Genomic DNA, 16,916 nt, shown 5'->3' with positions numbered 1-16,916 from the left:
CAGATGCAGGGTACCACCTGATCATTTCTGAGATCTGTGTTAGCCTAGTTGCTTTGAATTATGGTCCGCAGCCGGCCTGCGTCCCGCTGGACGCTATTGCTGTCCCTGCTAGTCCTCGTCGGATGCATTGTTGTCCCCGGACGTGAGCATCGTCCTACCCCTGCGGGCAATTGCTTGTGCTAACGAACTCGGCGAATTGCAGTGACGGTCAAACACGAGAATTTCAAAACATGCGCTCAATCGGGGTTCTGTAAACGCAATCGGGCATACGCCGACAATGCTTCGGAGAAGGGCGACTCGTGGACCTCGCCCTATGAGCTCGACCCAGCCACGGTGCACTTCAAAGATGGCCAACTGACTGGAATCCTGATTAAAACAACCGCTGCCAATGAGAAACTCCGGCTACCCCTAACCGTGTCCTTCCTCGAATCCGGTGCTGCCCGCTTGATCGTTGACGAGGAGGCGCGCTTGAAGGGCGATATTGAACTCCGCCATGACAGCAAAGTGAACAAGAAGCGGTATGACGATACTGGGAAGTGGGTCCTTAATGGAGGCTTGGAAGTGTGCAAGTCGGCGACGCTGAATGCCCAAACCGAGACTGGCTTCACCAAGGTGCTCTACGGCCCTGGCGATGCTTATCAGGCAGTCATCCGTCACTCTCCGTTCCATGTCGACTTCCAAAGAGACGGGCAGACGCACGTACAACTGAATGACCGGGGCCTCTTGAATATGGAACACTGGAGACCGAAAGTGGAGAAGGAAGGAGAAGACCGCCCGGAGGAAGAGGATACCTGGTGGGAAGAGACCTTTGGCGGCAACACTGACTCCAAGCCGCGTGGTCCGGAGAGTATTGCCCTTGATGTCACTTTCCCGGGTTACAACCATGTGTTTGGTATCCCGGAGCATGCGGACTCGATGTCGCTCAAACAGACTCGGTAAGGCTTATAACACGAGTCTCCCCGAAAATGGAGCTAATAAAGCTATAGAGGCGGCGAAGGGAACCACAATGACCCATACCGCATGTACAACTCGGATGTTTTTGAGTACGAACTCAGCAGCCCCATGACTTTGTATGGTTCCATTCCGTTCATGCAGGCTCACCGCAAGAACTCCACTGTTGGTGTCTTCTGGCTCAATGCAGCCGAAACCTGGGTCGACATTGTCAAGTCAACCACATCTGCCAACCCGCTCTCCCTGGGCACCAAGTCGAAAACTAACACTCAAACCCATTGGTTCTCTGAGTCTGGTCGTCTCGACCTCTTCATCCTCCTCGGCCCCTCCCCGAAAGAGATTAGCAAGACCTACGGCGAACTCACGGGGTATACGCAATTGCCCCAGCACTTTGCTATTGCCTATCACCAATGTCGCTGGAATTATGTGACCGACGAAGATGTCAAGGAGGTGGACGCCAAGTTCGACAAGTACCAGATTCCCTATGACGTGATCTGGCTCGACCTCGAATATACCGACGACCGCAAGTACTTCACCTGGGATCCGCTGACCTTCCCCAACCCGAAGGGCATGGAGGAACAGCTTGATGACCACGAGCGTAAGCTGGTGGTGCTCATTGATCCTCACATCAAGAACGCCGACAACTACTTTGTGTCGCAGGAGCTGAACAGTAAGGGGCTCGCCATCAAGAACAAGGATGGCGATGCCTATGACGGGTGGTGTTGGCCAGGTTCGTCCCACTGGGTCGACTGCTTCAACCCAGCCGTCTATCCCTGGTGGTCTAGCCTGCACAAGTATGACCGGTTCAAGGGTTCTCTGCCCAACGTGTTTATCTGGAATGACATGAGCGAGCCTTCGGTATTCAATGGCCCGGAAACAACCATGCCCAAGGACAACGTGCACTATGGTGACTGGGAGCACCGTGATGTCCACAACCTCAACGGTCTCACCCTGATCAACGCAACCTACCAGGCACTTCTGGAGCGCAACAAGGGTGAGATGCGCCGGCCGTTTATCCTGACGCGCTCGTACTTTGCTGGCGCCCAGCGAGGTTCAGCCACTTGGACCGGCGATAACCAGGCCACTTGGGAACACTTGGGTGTCTCCCTGCCAATGGTTCTCAACAACGGCATTGCAGGATTCCCCTTCATTGGTGCCGACGTTGGCGGATTCTTCCACAACCCGGAGAAAGACTTGTTGACGCGGTGGTATCAGGCGGGCATCTGGTATCCGTTCTTCCGTGCCCACGCTCACATCGACACCCGCCGCCGTGAGCCGTACCTCGTCCCGGAGCCCCACCGGTCCATTATCTCTCAGGCCATCCGTCTGAGATACCAGCTCCTGCCAGCCTGGTACACGGCCTTCCACGAGGCCTCGGTCAACGGCACTCCGATCGTGCAGCCCCAGTACTACGTCCACCCAGATGACGAGGCGGGCTTCGCCATTGACGATCAGCTCTACCTGGGCAATACCGGTATCCTTGCGAAGCCCGTGGTACGCGAGAATGTCGACGTCGCTCATGTCTACCTTGCCGACGACGAGAAGTACTACGATTACTTCGACTACACGGTCTACCAGGGCGCCGGCAAGACCCACGCCGTTCCTGCGCCGATCGAGAAGACGCCCGTGCTGATCCAGGGTGGTCACATCATCCCCCGCCGAGACCGTCCTCGCCGCAGCAGCGGTCTGATGCGCTGGGACCCGTACACCCTGGTGATCACCCTGAACAAGAACGGCGAGGCCGAGGGTTCCCTGTATGTGGACGACGGCGAGACCTTCGACTACGAGCGCGGTGCCTACATCCACCGCCGCTTCCAATTCCGGGATGGCGCGTTGTCTTCGGAGGATATTGGCACCAAAGGCCCCAAGACGGCGGAGTACCTGAAGACCATGAAGGACGTCAAGCTCGGACGCGTGGTAATCATCGATCCGCCGGCTGCCTGGACGAAACAGTCCACCGTGGGCGTCAGTGCGGATGGGCAGATGGTTGGCACGGCGCCGCTGGAGTTCTATGAGCAGCAGGGCGGGAAGGCGTCGTATGCCGTGGTGAAGAATCCGAACGTGGGCATTGGAATGGCGTGGCAACTCGGATTCCCCAAGATCTGAATGAAATGTATATTTGCGCGCATCTAGAATTGTTGGTTTCATTCAATCCCACCCATCATTTTGTTTTCTTGTCACAATCGCCTTGGCAATTGCATCGATCGAAGTATTTTCTACATCGAAAATTGGACTCCACATACTACTGTCAAGGATAGATTACATCTTGACACACGAATGATATACTGTGGCACAATCCATCAATCTGTGACATTCACCGATATTGTAATACGTAACGAAAGCATGTTTCTTGCCTATTGGATCCGAGGCGTCACAATCATCTTCTTGGTTAGGGGCCCCAAGGTGTGGCTTAAAACAAGCTCCGGGATTCCTTCTGGGCCTCCATTTGGTGCACCGTGGATCTGCATTTTCAGAATTTGCAAAAAGGGCGAGAACTGAGAGTCACGCGACACTCTAGCCATAGGGCTGACAGCTCCAAAAAAGCCTCTTCCATGTAGCCCTAATACAAATGAGTACAGATCCTCTTTTTATGTATTGCATAACGGCTGGCACTAGTTCAGCCACACACGGTTTCATCGATCTGATGACTAAGCCCTTTTTTTCCCTGAAGAAGTGATCTGATCCACCTTGAACCTCGCTGCTTTCCTTCAACCAGTCACTCGCTTCCAAACGTCTTCCGTCTGTGCCGTATTGGACCGCTCTGTTCAGTCGCGTTCTGCTTTCCCTGGGACTCGTTGTTCCTGTCGCTCCATTGCCATTCATTAAGCCCCGCGGGCCTCCGGACCATCTGCGGCGTCATGAATCTCATCTCACTTGTCATTGAATATGGCGCCCCCATCTTGTACGTTGAACGCGATCCATCGATCTGAGTGTGGAAGCCAGAGCTAATCATAGCCCGCGTCTCCCAGTCTTATCACCTCTCCCCTGACCTCCTACGCGGACCAGATTCTCAGCATCCACCGCTCAAGGACATCAGCAGGGTTCTCGCTCGATATCCCGCTCATCATGCTCGTCGCCTCGATTATGAAGTGAGTCTTTGCTCCCGTGAGGAAAATTTGTCGGGGATATAATGTTGATGGGTATTGAATTAAGGGTCTTCTATTGGTTCGGCGCCTACTATTCAGGCGCATTACTGGCCCAGGCTCTCGTGATGATCCTGGTGCAGGGGACCCTGCTCAAGGTTGCGCTTGAGAATCGGCCATCTGCGGGCATGAAGAATGGGATCGAACATACACCCTTCAGCGGCGGGAGTGCCGATGGTGGGTTTGCGCGACCCTACGGGTTTTGGCAGTGGAAGAACACCAAACCGTGAGTCTGTATTACGCCATCCAAATTGACCCCATGCTAAGCTAGTCGCGTCATCAGATACTGGATGTTCTTAGCCTACCTGGTTGCCACGCTGACCGTGATCCACCTCACCCCGGTCTCCCAGTCCGAGTTCTACATCAATCTCCTGGGCTACATCGGCCTGGCCATCGAAGCAACGCTTCCCGTTCCCCAGATCATCTCCAACTACCGCTCAAACTCATGCAAGGGTTTCCGGTTGTCCGTGTTAGCAGCCTGGCTCATCGGCGACTCGATGAAGATGAGCTACTTCTTCTGCAGCCAGGAGCTGATCCCGTTGGCGTTCAAGCTGTGCGGTGTGTTTCAGTGCATGTGCGACGTCTACCTGGGCGTGCAGTACTATATGTTTACGCGGGCCTCTTACCGTGCTGGGGGCGGTTCGGCGGAGCAGGAGGGTCGTTGGGGCGCGCAGGAGAAGGACATTCGCATGACGTGAGAGCAAGCATTTGGGGAACTTTGTAGATAAACCGGGGCATTTCGTTACTGGCCGTGGCATTTATATATTTCATAGACTAATACTGTGTACGATTATCACTGGAGAGCAAGCGGAAGACCCCTCCGGATGTGGGGAAATATGATGACATCTTATCTTCTGGATCTTTTTTTTTACTCCCACCACCACCGCCAACGACAACACCAAACCAAGATGGACGGCCAGCCCACAATCCGCATCGGCTATGTGCCTGGTACTCTCCCTCTCTTAATCACTTCATTCGACAATTCACTAACTGGTGGTAGAGCACTATCTCGCCCCCCTCCACCTTGCCCTCCGCTCCCCCGCCGTATCCTCCCTGCCCTTCAAGATCGCGCTGACCCCCTTCCCCTCGGGAACGGGCCACATGATCACATCGCTGCGCGCCAATGAAATTGATCTAGCCATTGGCCTGACCGAGGGCTGGGTCGCCGGCCTGGCGGGCAAAGCGCAGGCGGACACGGACCCGAAGAATGGTGGGTACACCGTCGTCGGACATTGGGTGAATAATCCGCTGCGGTGGGCGATTGTCACAGGGCGGAATCGGAGCGGAATCGATGCTGTGTCTGATTTGCAAGGGAAGAGGGTTGGGATTAGCCGACCTGGGAGGTATGTGCTCGTCTATCAACATGGACTTCAATTGAATCGCAGGATTGACATGACATAACTCATCTGTAGTGGCTCCCACATCATGTCATTCGTCCTCGCCCAGCAACAAGGATGGAAACCCGACAGTCTCACCAGCGTCCCGCTGGGCCCCTTCGGCGCCCTCCGCAACGGCGTCACCGGAGCAGACCAGCCCTCCCCCACGGCGGAGTTCTTCATGTGGGAGCACTTCACCACAAAGCCCTACTTCCACGCCACATCGGGGGAAGCGCAACCACCGCTCAAGAAAATCGGCGAGATCTTCACCCCTTGGCCGTCGTGGATGATTGTCGCCTCGATGTCTTCCTTCCCGGACCCGCAGCATGACCAGAAACTGCAGCTTCTGTTCCATGCTTTTGATCAGGGGATCAAGGAATTCGAATCTGATACAGACCAGGTCGTGAGGCTCCTCGGGACGGGCGAGCTGGGGTGTACCTATGCGAAGGAGGATGCGGTTGAGTGGCTGAAAGATGTGAAGTTTACGTCGGGGACACGCGGTGTCGATCCGAAGGTTATTGAGGGCGTTGTGGATGTGTTGAAGGTGGCCGGGGTGATTGATCAAGGTATGAGCAATGAGGAGGCTGTTAGTCGGGTTATTGGCATTCCGAGGTAGGTCTCTCTCTGTCCCTTGTGGAAGGCATATTGAGCAGGAAAGGTGTTGAGGGCATTCGATGACTTGGTTTGTAGATTTGAGAAAATGGATACGGTCGTGACTTATGACACCAAGTAGTGTGTTAACACAAAAATCAAAAGCATCAATGATATATTTCTGTTGCAGCCATATTGATTGTCTGAGATGAAGCGGCAGATACCGTGTAAGGTGTCTACAGTGATGGCACTACGGATGAAGTGAAACAAAACATACGCAATCCATCAAGTGCAATATAAGTGCGAAGAAGGCCGAATCTCAGCAGGCGAGGTGAGATATAGACACCTGAGGCATATATAACTTCCTGATTAGGCAACTAACTGCGTCCAAAGCTGGCGACATCAAATCAAGTATAAGGATCAAGTCCTATTTTATTCCTGCATATTCTCTCCCCTTGCTTCTCCTTTTCGTAAAGCAAACTCATGACTGTCAATTTTTATGATCTCCCAAGCAAACCTGCAGTAAGAGAATAAGGCAATGGATTCATAAACAAAGACTCCATTCCGCGCACTCGCAAGGGAACTCAAAGCTACAAAGGACTCAGGTGCCTCTCTTTGTAACCTACAAAGTTCAGGGCAATTCCGGAATTATTGAAAAATTCAGCCACCGGCCGGGTATGGCTTGATATCCGCGGCATCCCGCACAATGCATCACCACCGGCAGGCACACAAGGGATGCAGAATCTCGACATGTCGCGGGTTCATTCTCCGCCATGCATCTTATCCCTAGAAACATAGACTAACCAGCCTAGACCCGCCATCTGTCGCACAGTGTTGTCCCTCCCGCCGTGCATTCTTCGACCAACCTCCGGCTGCCCTGACAACAAGCATGGAATGAAGCCTAACCAGGGAGGACCACATCACAATCCAATCAGCACACCCAAATGCCAAAACAACACACTGTCCAATAGATGAGGATCGTCGGCAATCCAAACCCGAAGCTCTCAAATACTGTTGTTGGCGTGGACATGGTGGGCCATACCTTGCACGCGTAGGGCTTAGTGACGCAAGAGAAATGGTCAGGCTGGGCTTTTGGTATGGGCAGATTCCATGTAAAAGAATAGGGAAAATAACGCTGAGTATGCTATTTAGTCCGTGGCACACGACTCCTAACCCTGCTAGGACCTTCGGGAGTTTTTGCGTCTCTTTGTTTTTCCTTCTTTACCGTTAGCGCCGCCAACCATTCATTAACGCGCCATTCTAATAGTAATCTGTCACAGTTATCTGTGACGCAGCTTGGTCATAATGCGCAACTATCAAGCTGTTCTCCCCTGGGCGGTGCTTCTCTCCTGTCTGGGGAAGGCCCAGGCGGGATTGGACTTGAACTCATCTTCGAACATGGCTGTCTACTGGGGTGTGTACAGAGATGAGGTTCTTTGAGAACAAAATTAATCAATTGAATTACAGGCCAAAACTCGGGAGGTAAAGGACAACAACCTCTAGCCTACTATTGCAAAAGTGAGTTGGATATTATCCAGTGGATACGCAGACAAGCTGACGAAGAGCTTTTAGACGATGCGATCAATGTATGGAGATTGGTTTGGAATTATGGATGATTAGCTGACTTGGTTCTAGGTCATCCCCCTGGCCTTTGATATGATGATCGATGGGCCAGGAGGCGCTCCAGAAGTCGATTTTTCGGTTACAAGTAAGGAGTGCGACGTATTTCCCGGCACTCAGCTGAAGAACTGCCCACAAATTGCGTAAGGTTATATGGTTCTTGTGTGAGGCTAAACTGACACCTCACAGAAAAGATATTAAAACCTGCCAGGACCAGGGAAAGACAATTCTCCTATCCATCGGCGGTGCCACATACAGTGAGGGCGGCTTCTCATCAGAAGATGAGGCGAAGGCTGGGGCACAGCTAATGTGGGAGACGTTCGGGCCCAAGCAGGACGGATCAGACGCAAAACGGCCCTTCGGAGATGTCGCTCTGGATGGGTTCGACTTCGACTTCGAGGCCAATGTTCAGAACATGGCTCCGTTTGCGAATGAACTCCGCTCCTTAATGGATGCTGAGAAGGATAAGAAGTACTTCTTGACTGCTGCACCGCAGTGTCCTTACCCAGATCAGTCCGACAAGGAGATCCTCAACGGCCCTGTTTCAATTGATGCCGTGTGGGTACAGTTCTACAACAACTTCTGCGGCGTCAACGCCTTCAGCAAGAACACCGATGACTCCAAGTTCAACTTTGACCAGTGGGACAACTGGGCCAAGAAGGTATCCAAGAACAAGGACGTCAAGGTCCTCCTCGGAGTGCCAGCCGACACGACCGCCGCCAGTTCCGGCTATATCCCCGCGTCCAAGTTGAAGGATGTGATCGAGTACGCTAAGACCTTCGATAGCTTCGGAGGAGTTATGATGTGGGATATGACACAGGCATATGCGAATAATGGCTTTATTGATGATGTGCGGGAAGCATTGGGATCAGGGCTCTCCAGTTCGTCGTCGTCCACTTCGGCGTCGGACTCGGCGTCTTCCTCTTCGTCCACTAACTCACCGCATCCCTCACCATCCTCCAAACCACCCGCGTCCTCGTCCTCTTCTTCCTCCTCATCTGGATCTGGGGACTCCTCCACTGGCGCTGAAACGACGACAACTACGACCTCTACCACTTCCACGAGCTCCGACGAGCCGAGCGCAACCCCCAGCGATAACGGCGAAGATCTCCCGGATAGCACAGCCACACCCACGCCGTCGAGTTCCAGCGAGTCGTCATCCTCGACCTCGTCCTCTACCCCGAGTCCAGCGCCCACGAGCCTGTCAACGTCGACCACTTCGACAAGCCAGGAGCCTCCCAAGCCTGCTACAACTACCACCAAGCCTCCCAAGCCGCCTACGACTACGACTACGACTACTCCCAAGCCACCTAAGACTACCAATCCTCCCGGCTCGAATGACGACAAGAATAATGATGACAAGTCCAAGGATGATATGGGCCTTGACCTTATCCCTGAACTCCTCACCAACAATCTGTTCAGTCTTCTCAGTACTCTCCGCCAAGCCAATGGTCGAACAGAAGGACGTCACGCGGGAGGACATCACCACGGAGGTCACCACCACCGTCGACAGTTCCGTGCTTAATACCTCAGCGCGGTATACTGTGAATAAATTTGCCAAGGCTTCAACAAGTCTCTTGGGATTTCCATTCAGCCACGTAGGTTGATGCGGGCTTGCTCCACATCCTATCTTCTCTTCAAGAGAGCCCGAATACCTACTGTCCATTTCATTTTGATTCTTCTTTCTCACTTTCTTCCTATAACCTTTGATTCCCCTTACAATTGGGTTACTGTCTCATGATACCCTTAATTCATAATCCCGTCGCCAGCCTACAACCCTCACCGTGGGCCTTTCTGGACTCTGCGGGCTTGCGTTGCTTTTTGTTGAAGATGGAGGCATTCTGATGATGTGCTTGCATATAATATACTATTTTATTGCATCAGTCCTACGTTTGAACCAAATGAATCTATATTTTGGTGATTTGAGATATGCCCAGTCAACAATAACAGGGCTTTGTAGATCACGTGCTTACGTGGTTTTATATGAGTCCTTCAAGTTTATGGAAGGTTTTAGCACGAAACATTCTTCAAACTTGCTTTATTCACTATCCATCATCCTATTATGTATCTAGAATTCTATGACTGATTTTCTTCAACGCCACCAATCACTCGCCCACGGTCCTGGGTCCCCTGTTTTTGGCAACATCTTAGCAGTTAACACCTTTCCGATAGAAGCAGCATGACCTATTGTAAATAGCAGATGACATTATGACTATTACTTAATGTGACAATTAAGAACAGGAATATATTTCGTTTCTACCCTTTGGAGATTACTGTACGCTATTGAGCTTCACACCATCCGCCTACCACTCTTCTTCTTGCTTCCTCTCTGCTTTCTAGTCGACTGCTCTCGCTTTTTGGTAGGATTAGGCCCATTGAGAGTTGTGTTGTAAGTAGCGTGGCTCGGAAGCACTTTGAACACGATCGTACTGTTGCCCTCCCGGTAGTCGCTCGTGGACGGTCCCTCGGTCCTATAGCCGCCATGTTGGCTGGTACATTCTTTTCCAGTCGCAATATTCTTTCTCGAGAGAGCTCTCTCAAACATCGTTAATGCAGCCAGGGGCTGGTAGAAAGGCACTTCGTGGCCGGATTCGTAGATGCGCACGAAGCTATACAGCTCGCTCTGCCGGACTTGTCCATGAACAATTCCGTCTGAAGTGGTAATGTTGGCAAATCCTGCCTTTTCGTATCCTGGGGCGTTAATTTCCTTCGCGACAACTTGTCCTCCAAGCCAGTTGCAGTTAAAGTCACTAGTTAGTAGTCGAATCAGCGCGGTTCACACATTTCATGCCACGAAAGAGGGATGGTTCTTACGCGTCCCCAAAATACATCGTGACCTGCACTCCGGCCTCTAACAGCCTTCTCACATCCTTTATTGTTCCAGACTCCCGGTCGTCATCGCCTGTGCTGCCAAAGCCATTGCCGACAGTATAAGAGTATTCCGAAAAGTTCTGATAAGCTCCAATGGCGGCTTGAATATCGGGGCGATTGAGGTAGTCCACGTAAAACTCGTATGGGAATGGATCGGGTGTCAGCTCACGCATGTCATACTCATCGCGCCCGGAGTACTTGTCATAGAGCGATTCAACTTTCGCGGCGCAAAAGTTGTCCGCCGCGGAGCAAATGTCGTTTCGGCCCGTGGCATAGCATTGCAGAGTCTGGTCAACGCAGTTTCCTTCACCGTACAGGTTGTTGTACCATTCTGCCTTCACCGACACGCTGTATGGGTCATAGTCGTATGTGTTGCCGGGGAATATGGAGAAGTTGTAATATGCCTGGTATTGAATCAGGGGATCGAACCAGCCATTTCCAATAAGAACGTTCTCAAGCTCAATCGGAATAGAGCCGGGAATTCTTTTCGCATTCTGCTCCAGAAAATAATCTGTTCCAGAGTTAGGATATCTTCTCGTTCATTAGCACCCGGGACTCTCTCTTACCATTGAACACGGGGCCATAGTGACCTCCGTAACTTTCGGTAGCGAAATTGAAGCCATTCCTTGAATACTGTGGGAAAGCCCCCATGAACCCCTGCAGAGTCTTCCACATATTCGGAGCTGCTCCTGCTGTCGAATTGGGAACCAAAGCAACGTCTGACTTGGAGTATGTGCCGCATGTCCCGTATTTTTGGGCGTAACTGGGGCATGTCTCGTCAGGGAGTTGGATGATATAGCCATCATTATCCTGGTAAGCCGGGACGGGGATTGTATAAGAAAGCCCAACTGTAGCAGGCTGGTCGACGAAGAGCTGGTGACTGGTGAGCAAGGTTTATGGGTAATGAGCGGTGGAACTTACCATATTGCTCACGTTGCTCCACGAGTACGGATTGTTGTATACTTTGCCCTTGTGGTCAACTCCGCAAGGTCCTAGTTCCTGAAATAACCCGATCATTGAAGACGATCCTGGTCCGCCGTTGATCCAGACCGTAAGCGGTGCCTGAATGCTGGTTGGTAAATCTCCTTGTAGTCAAGGAAGAGGTGCTGGAACCTACATCTTTCGGATCTCCATTTCTAGTCTCGAAAAACCACCTGCTCTAGTCAGCTCACTTCTTCTGAAGCAAAGCGCTAGCTCCGTGATACGGGCGAGCAATCGGAAAGGTTGTTTACCAGAAAATATGTTCATTCTCCCCAACATCAGCATAGCCAGAATAGCTCTTAACATTGGGATCTTGTTCACAGATCCCAGGGGGCACCTCCTTGTATCGCACGTTGATGCCAGCATGACCTTGCTTCGTGGTCAAGTCCGTTGGTGCAGACACGAATTGCGCCGCGACAGAGTGCGCAAGCACTGCTGCAGCTGCGATTGAGATCTTCGGATATGACAGCATTTGGAACTCTGAATTTCCAATCACACTGAGGTGATCGTAAGAAATTCGGGTCCTGGGAGGAGCCGGGGATTGATCTTAATTCATTCATTCGGAGAACCCCGCACGGCTAGGTTGGAGCAATGAGCTATATAGCTCCCCTGCATTTCGCTAGGATCAATCAGGAAGGTAGGATCCATGAATTCCGGCGATCGCCCCCAATCAGCACTAGCCCGTGATGATAACCACCAGCCTTTATCATTTATCTGCTCTCCTCTAATAAATGGATCCGTCGGATCTCCGGTCCCATCACCGAGCAGGCGCGCGCCATCTCTAGAATACGAGCAACTCTCAGAACACACAAGCGAACAGATTAGGTGTCGATTGGACTATCCGAATTCACAACCATTAGGTAATTAACAAAGAGAAAATAAACATCCCTATCCTTCCACCCGTAAACACCGGTCATAGATCAACATTATCAGCTAGGTCATCGACAATCTCACTCACTCAAGCGCAGACCGAATAGACATCGTCTAGTCTGCACATAAAGTAGCAACCATCTTCAAGAACAAGAACAGAACAAACGCGCGTAAAAAAAGAAAGAAAGAAAGGGACTTTGGTATCACTCCACATCCTCCTCTTCCTTGCTGGCAGCCAAGAAGAAGCGACCCTTCGGCTTACCAGGCTCCTCGTACTCAACCGTCAAGCGAGATAGATGGCCCAGTAGATTCTCGATCTTGATATCGCCCTTGCTGTGCCTCACGCGACCGAGATTATCGAGCCACTTGATCTTGTTAAGGGTGTAGTAGACGAGCGCGATGACGATCTCAACACCGAGCGAGTAGCCCCAGATGCGAACCACGGTGACGATGTCCGTCCAGCCATTTCTGGTCTCGACGAATTGGTCCTTCGGGATGGTGGGCATGTCTTGGTTGCTGAACCAGCCGAACAGACAGAAGAGGGTTGCCAGAATATCCACGCCCAGAATTGCGGTTACCAGGTGGATGGACGGCCAGACGTCGCTGCCGCGTGTTACGAAGATCAGCCAGTTCTCCGTCAGTGCCACTTGGAGGAAGAGCACTTCTTGGATCGCGCCAAAGTTTTGGATGATGCCGCCCGACGGCAGGAACATTGTGCCGCGCACAACCCATGTGCCCAGCGCGAGTAGAATGCCCAGGATTATGGAGATGACCCAGATCTTGGGGAGCTGCCATTCCACAGGGCGAAGTTCGAACGAGGCGTTGTCGTATGCGACGGCGACGGTAGCCAGGTCGGCGAATAGAGCTAGGAAGACGACGAGCTCGACTCGAATACTTTCGTTCAGGATGATCATCGATGTCACCAGGTAGATCTCCAAGTGCAAGCAAAGCGCGATACGGTACTGAATGTAAGCCTTCATGCGGTGGAAGATCTGGCGCGCAACTTTGATCGAGTCGATGATGGTCGACAGGCCAGGCTCCAGGAACACGATATCTGATGCCGACTGCGCAGCTTCGGAGGCGCCTTCGACGGCGATACCGCAGTCTGCTTTCTTCAGAGATGGTGCGTCGTTCACACCGTCACCCGTCATAGCAGTCAAATGGCCGCGCTCTTGCAGCATCTGCACGACTTGGAATTTGTGTTCTGGGAAAACTTCGGCAAAGCCATCTGCTTTCTCGACGAGATCACTAGCCATTGCGCCGCTTAGACCGCCGTGGATAAGCTTGTCTGAATTGTACACCTTGGTACCTAGCGCAAGCATTTTGCATGTTTCCTTCGCAATAGCAATAGCATCACCCGTCAGCATCTTGACGCTGATGCCGAGGTTCTGAGCTTCACTGATTGTCTGTGCCGTATCCTCGCGAGGCGGATCAAACATAGGTAGCATGCCAAGCAGAGTCCAGTCCTCGCCTTGTTTCTGGACGGCAACTCCGAGAGAGCGGAACCCGCGGTGTGCAAATTCCTGAGCTTTGGCCTTGTACATGTCGGCAGTGGATTTGGCGCATTTGGTTAGCTGCAGCACGGCCTTGGGTGCGCCCTTGGTACACGTGTATTGAACCCCATCGCAGGTTGCAACAGTCACAATGCGTTTGGAGACAGGATCGAACGGGACAAACTTCTCCGTTTTCCAACCCCGCAGAAGGATCTCGCGAGCTCTAGGGTACTGCCGGAGGGCCAAGACGGTGACCTTGTCGATGGGGTCGAGCGACCCGGTATTGTGCGAGGACGCGAGCACCGCAACGGCAAACATCCAGTCGACATCGACGCCTTCGGCCACGTACGGGTCGCGAATGCTCAATTTGTTGGCAGTCAGGGTACCGGTTTTGTCGGAGCAGAGAATATCCACGCCCTGATATTGTTAGCAACTTCAAGTTTTCTGGTTGAGGGATGACTTACAGCCAACGATTCAATTGCCGTTAGTTTCTGAACAATCGCTTTCTTCTTGGCCAGGTACGCAGCGCCCACTGCCATGGTAGTGGTCGTGACCACGGGAAGACCGACGGGAACACCGATGATAAGCAAAGACAGAGTGTAGTGAAGAAGTGTCTGCTGTCCAGGAGAGGCAATGGGGATGTGGCGGAAGAATCCACCGATCCAAGCTGCGAGGATCCAGGCCATAACAAGAACCAAGAGAGATGTTCCGATATTGTCCATGACGATTTCGAAGTGACCAGCGCCCTTGGCAGACTGCACCATGCTCGCAGTACGGCCGACGAAGGATGTTTTGGCCGGCGTCTGAACCACAGCGTACGCTTTGCCACGCTTGCATCCAGTCGTGTAGAATATTATGTCTCCCATGTACCGATCGACGGCCAGAGATTCTCCGGTGATCGCAGAGTGGTCGCACGCCAGGATGGGATAGCCGCGGCGACGGGGCTTCTGCTGCTCGGCCTCTTTGCCGTCAGCTTCGCCTTCCCCTTCTTGGTCCTGGTGCTTGTCCTCGTCGCCCTTCTTTTCGTCTTCTTCCTCGGACTCGGAGGAGCTGCCACCGAGCATGCCTTGTTCCTGGAGCTGGTTGAATTCCTCCCAACCATTGGGATCGTCGTATTCACAAATCACTTTGGCATCAGCCGGGACGACTTGACCTTCACCGACAATTATCTGTAGGATTATTAGGATCTGCTTCTATCACAGAGCAATAATAGACATACCACATCACCCGGAACGAGCTCTCGCGCCAGAATTTCTTGCTGGGAATTGTCTCGCACGACGAGGGCACGCATGGCAATATCTCCCTTGAGACTTGCAACCACGTCGGCAGCTTGCTTCTCTTGATACCAACCGACAGAAGCGTTCAAGCATAGAATACCGATGATGACACCAAAGTCAACCCAGTCGTCCAGACCAGCGGCAAGCAAGACCGCAAGCTCCATGACTAGACGACCATATTAGACATTTTTAAGTGCCAATAGATGAAGAAAAAGACATACCATAAAGAATTGGACCACGAAAGTACGATAGGACCTTCGCAATAGGATTCTCCTTCTCAGAGACCAGTTCATTCCACCCAGCGCGCTGTCTCCGCTTAGAGACCTCCTCGCTCGGCAGTCCTTCCCGGATATCGGTAATGAGCCAGTCATCGGGAAACTTGGCGCCAGCCTCATCAACCTTGCGCACACGGACCCTGCGCTTCTTCCAGGGAGCGTACCAGATGCGTTTCTCGACGAAATCGCCCTCTTCTTGCTCACCGGCTCCGGCATCGCGGAAGGTCGATACGTACTTGACCAGTTTGCCGTACTCATCGAGGTTGGCCCAGTCCTCCTTCAGTGACGCGCGGGAGATGCGAGAGCCGCGGCGGCTATCGGGCGCGCGCTCGACGTCGTCTTCGCCCGCCATATCTGGGGTACGATCTGCTTGGACTGGGATAGACGGGAACAGAGTGTAGCGGGGAGCAATGGTTAGTGGAGGGGAGAGAGAAGGTGAAAAGCAGACGAGAGTGAAATAGAAAGCAGAGCAGAAGAAGACAACGGAGAAAGCAAAGCTCCTCCAACACGTGGGAGGAAGGGAAAGATGGCGAGAGAGTGCGGGAGTAAGAGTAAGAGAGAAGGCAGGATTACTTTTCTTCGAACCCTACATCTACTACACCAACAGCTTTTCATGCTGACGTCGTGACTGCTACAGCAATCACCCCTCCCCTAGCCTGCCTGTGCCTAGCCTCTGGATTCATGGGTCTTGACGTAGGAGACGCTAGGAGAGTCTATCCGGATGAACCTTGTCTGGCAGGCCAGCAGAGGGCGTGACTCGGGGGGAGATCACATTGAGTTTTCGGGAGCAAGTAAGTAGCTGCGATAGCCATGGATCCGTGCGAGGGTTCCATCGGCAAGACCCTGTGGAACAAGGACATCCGTTGCACGGGGTTGAGCTTCAGGAAAGATTATCCAGTTGAGCAGCGCTAAAATATATACACTTCGATCATTATAGAACGGCTTTCCGGTGAATTTTTTAATCGGTGATGATTATCTACAGAGTCAAGACAGACAACATCCATCATGCCGAGTCCGAATATCCCGAGTGTCCCGACAGTCTTCGACGTCATGCGCGATTCCGCCGGCAGCCGCGCAGTAGGGGTACGGTGTGCCATGATTCATAGAACTTAGTTATACGTTCCTTCGTCTCTCCTAACCAGCCCCGTTACTACTCTGGAAGAATAATGGGCACGTTCTCTCGCCAGACTCACACAGTCGATCATTGTAGATCCCGTCCACGTGACCCAGCCCTATCGTGACCCACTTCGTAACTACACGATAGGGAAGATGGAGTGCACGACATGTGCTGAACTTTACCATGAATTTATCACAACCTTCCGGTCTCAGGGCTTTCTGCTTACGTGGGCGCGGGAACATGACACGGCTTGGTCACGATTTGGTTACCCCATACTCCGTCAAAACAACTCATCTTGTATTCTTCAGGTAGTTATTCTCTCTCCCTCACTTCCGCGTAGGCATCATCATC

General features: G+C 52.4%; 6 protein-coding genes across 6 annotated transcripts; 4 read left to right on the top strand and 2 right to left on the bottom strand.

Annotated features, from left to right (window-relative positions):
• Positions 1 to 60: 60 nt before the first annotated feature.
• N7474_000280 (glucan 1,3-alpha-glucosidase ROT2) lies at positions 61 to 3,057 on the top strand (the record flags this gene model as incomplete). Its single annotated transcript, XM_057191695.1, has 3 exons — positions 61 to 142; positions 203 to 935; positions 987 to 3,057. The coding sequence occupies 3 exons, from the start codon at positions 61 to 63 to the stop codon at positions 3,055 to 3,057; spliced, it is 2,886 nt and encodes a 961-aa protein (XP_057056648.1).
• Positions 3,058 to 3,809: 752 nt separating this feature from the next.
• Positions 3,810 to 4,792, top strand: N7474_000279 (PQ-loop repeat-containing protein; the record flags this gene model as incomplete). Its single annotated transcript, XM_057191694.1, has 4 exons — positions 3,810 to 3,853; positions 3,921 to 4,040; positions 4,105 to 4,320; positions 4,378 to 4,792. 4 exons carry the CDS (start codon positions 3,810 to 3,812, stop codon positions 4,790 to 4,792), a joined length of 795 nt encoding a protein of 264 aa, XP_057056647.1.
• Positions 4,793 to 5,002: 210 nt separating this feature from the next.
• On the top strand, positions 5,003 to 6,086 carry N7474_000278 (uncharacterized protein; the record flags this gene model as incomplete). The annotated part of the gene is made up of 3 exons (XM_057191693.1): positions 5,003 to 5,042; positions 5,095 to 5,437; positions 5,507 to 6,086. 3 exons carry the CDS (start codon positions 5,003 to 5,005, stop codon positions 6,084 to 6,086), a joined length of 963 nt encoding a protein of 320 aa, XP_057056646.1.
• A 1,280-nt stretch (positions 6,087 to 7,366) lies between these two features.
• On the top strand, positions 7,367 to 9,206 carry N7474_000277 (glycoside hydrolase family 18 protein; the record flags this gene model as incomplete). The annotated part of the gene is made up of 4 exons (XM_057191692.1): positions 7,367 to 7,475; positions 7,529 to 7,647; positions 7,697 to 7,824; positions 7,871 to 9,206. The coding sequence occupies 4 exons, from the start codon at positions 7,367 to 7,369 to the stop codon at positions 9,204 to 9,206; spliced, it is 1,692 nt and encodes a 563-aa protein (XP_057056645.1).
• Positions 9,207 to 9,971: 765 nt separating this feature from the next.
• Positions 9,972 to 12,056, bottom strand: N7474_000276 (uncharacterized protein; the record flags this gene model as incomplete). Its single annotated transcript, XM_057191691.1, has 6 exons — positions 9,972 to 10,431; positions 10,496 to 11,063; positions 11,119 to 11,425; positions 11,474 to 11,614; positions 11,670 to 11,706; positions 11,785 to 12,056. Coding segments are annotated over 6 exons (1,785 nt in total), but the record flags the coding sequence as incomplete, so codon positions are not given.
• A 550-nt stretch (positions 12,057 to 12,606) lies between these two features.
• Positions 12,607 to 15,800, bottom strand: N7474_000275 (putative plasma membrane H(+)ATPase; the record flags this gene model as incomplete). The annotated part of the gene is made up of 4 exons (XM_057191690.1): positions 12,607 to 14,313; positions 14,361 to 15,065; positions 15,116 to 15,339; positions 15,395 to 15,800. The coding sequence occupies 4 exons, from the start codon at positions 15,798 to 15,800 to the stop codon at positions 12,607 to 12,609; spliced, it is 3,042 nt and encodes a 1,013-aa protein (XP_057056643.1).
• Positions 15,801 to 16,916: the final 1,116 nt, after the last annotated feature.

The sequence above is a fragment of the Penicillium riverlandense genome (genome assembly GCF_028828495.1).
Source record: "Penicillium riverlandense strain IBT 135883 chromosome Unknown utg000001l_segment0_segment0, whole genome shotgun sequence".
Taxonomy (NCBI): domain Eukaryota; kingdom Fungi; phylum Ascomycota; class Eurotiomycetes; order Eurotiales; family Aspergillaceae; genus Penicillium; species Penicillium riverlandense.
The sequence above is the reverse complement of the archived record's forward strand: the minus strand, read 5'-3'. Positions and strand labels throughout refer to the sequence as shown.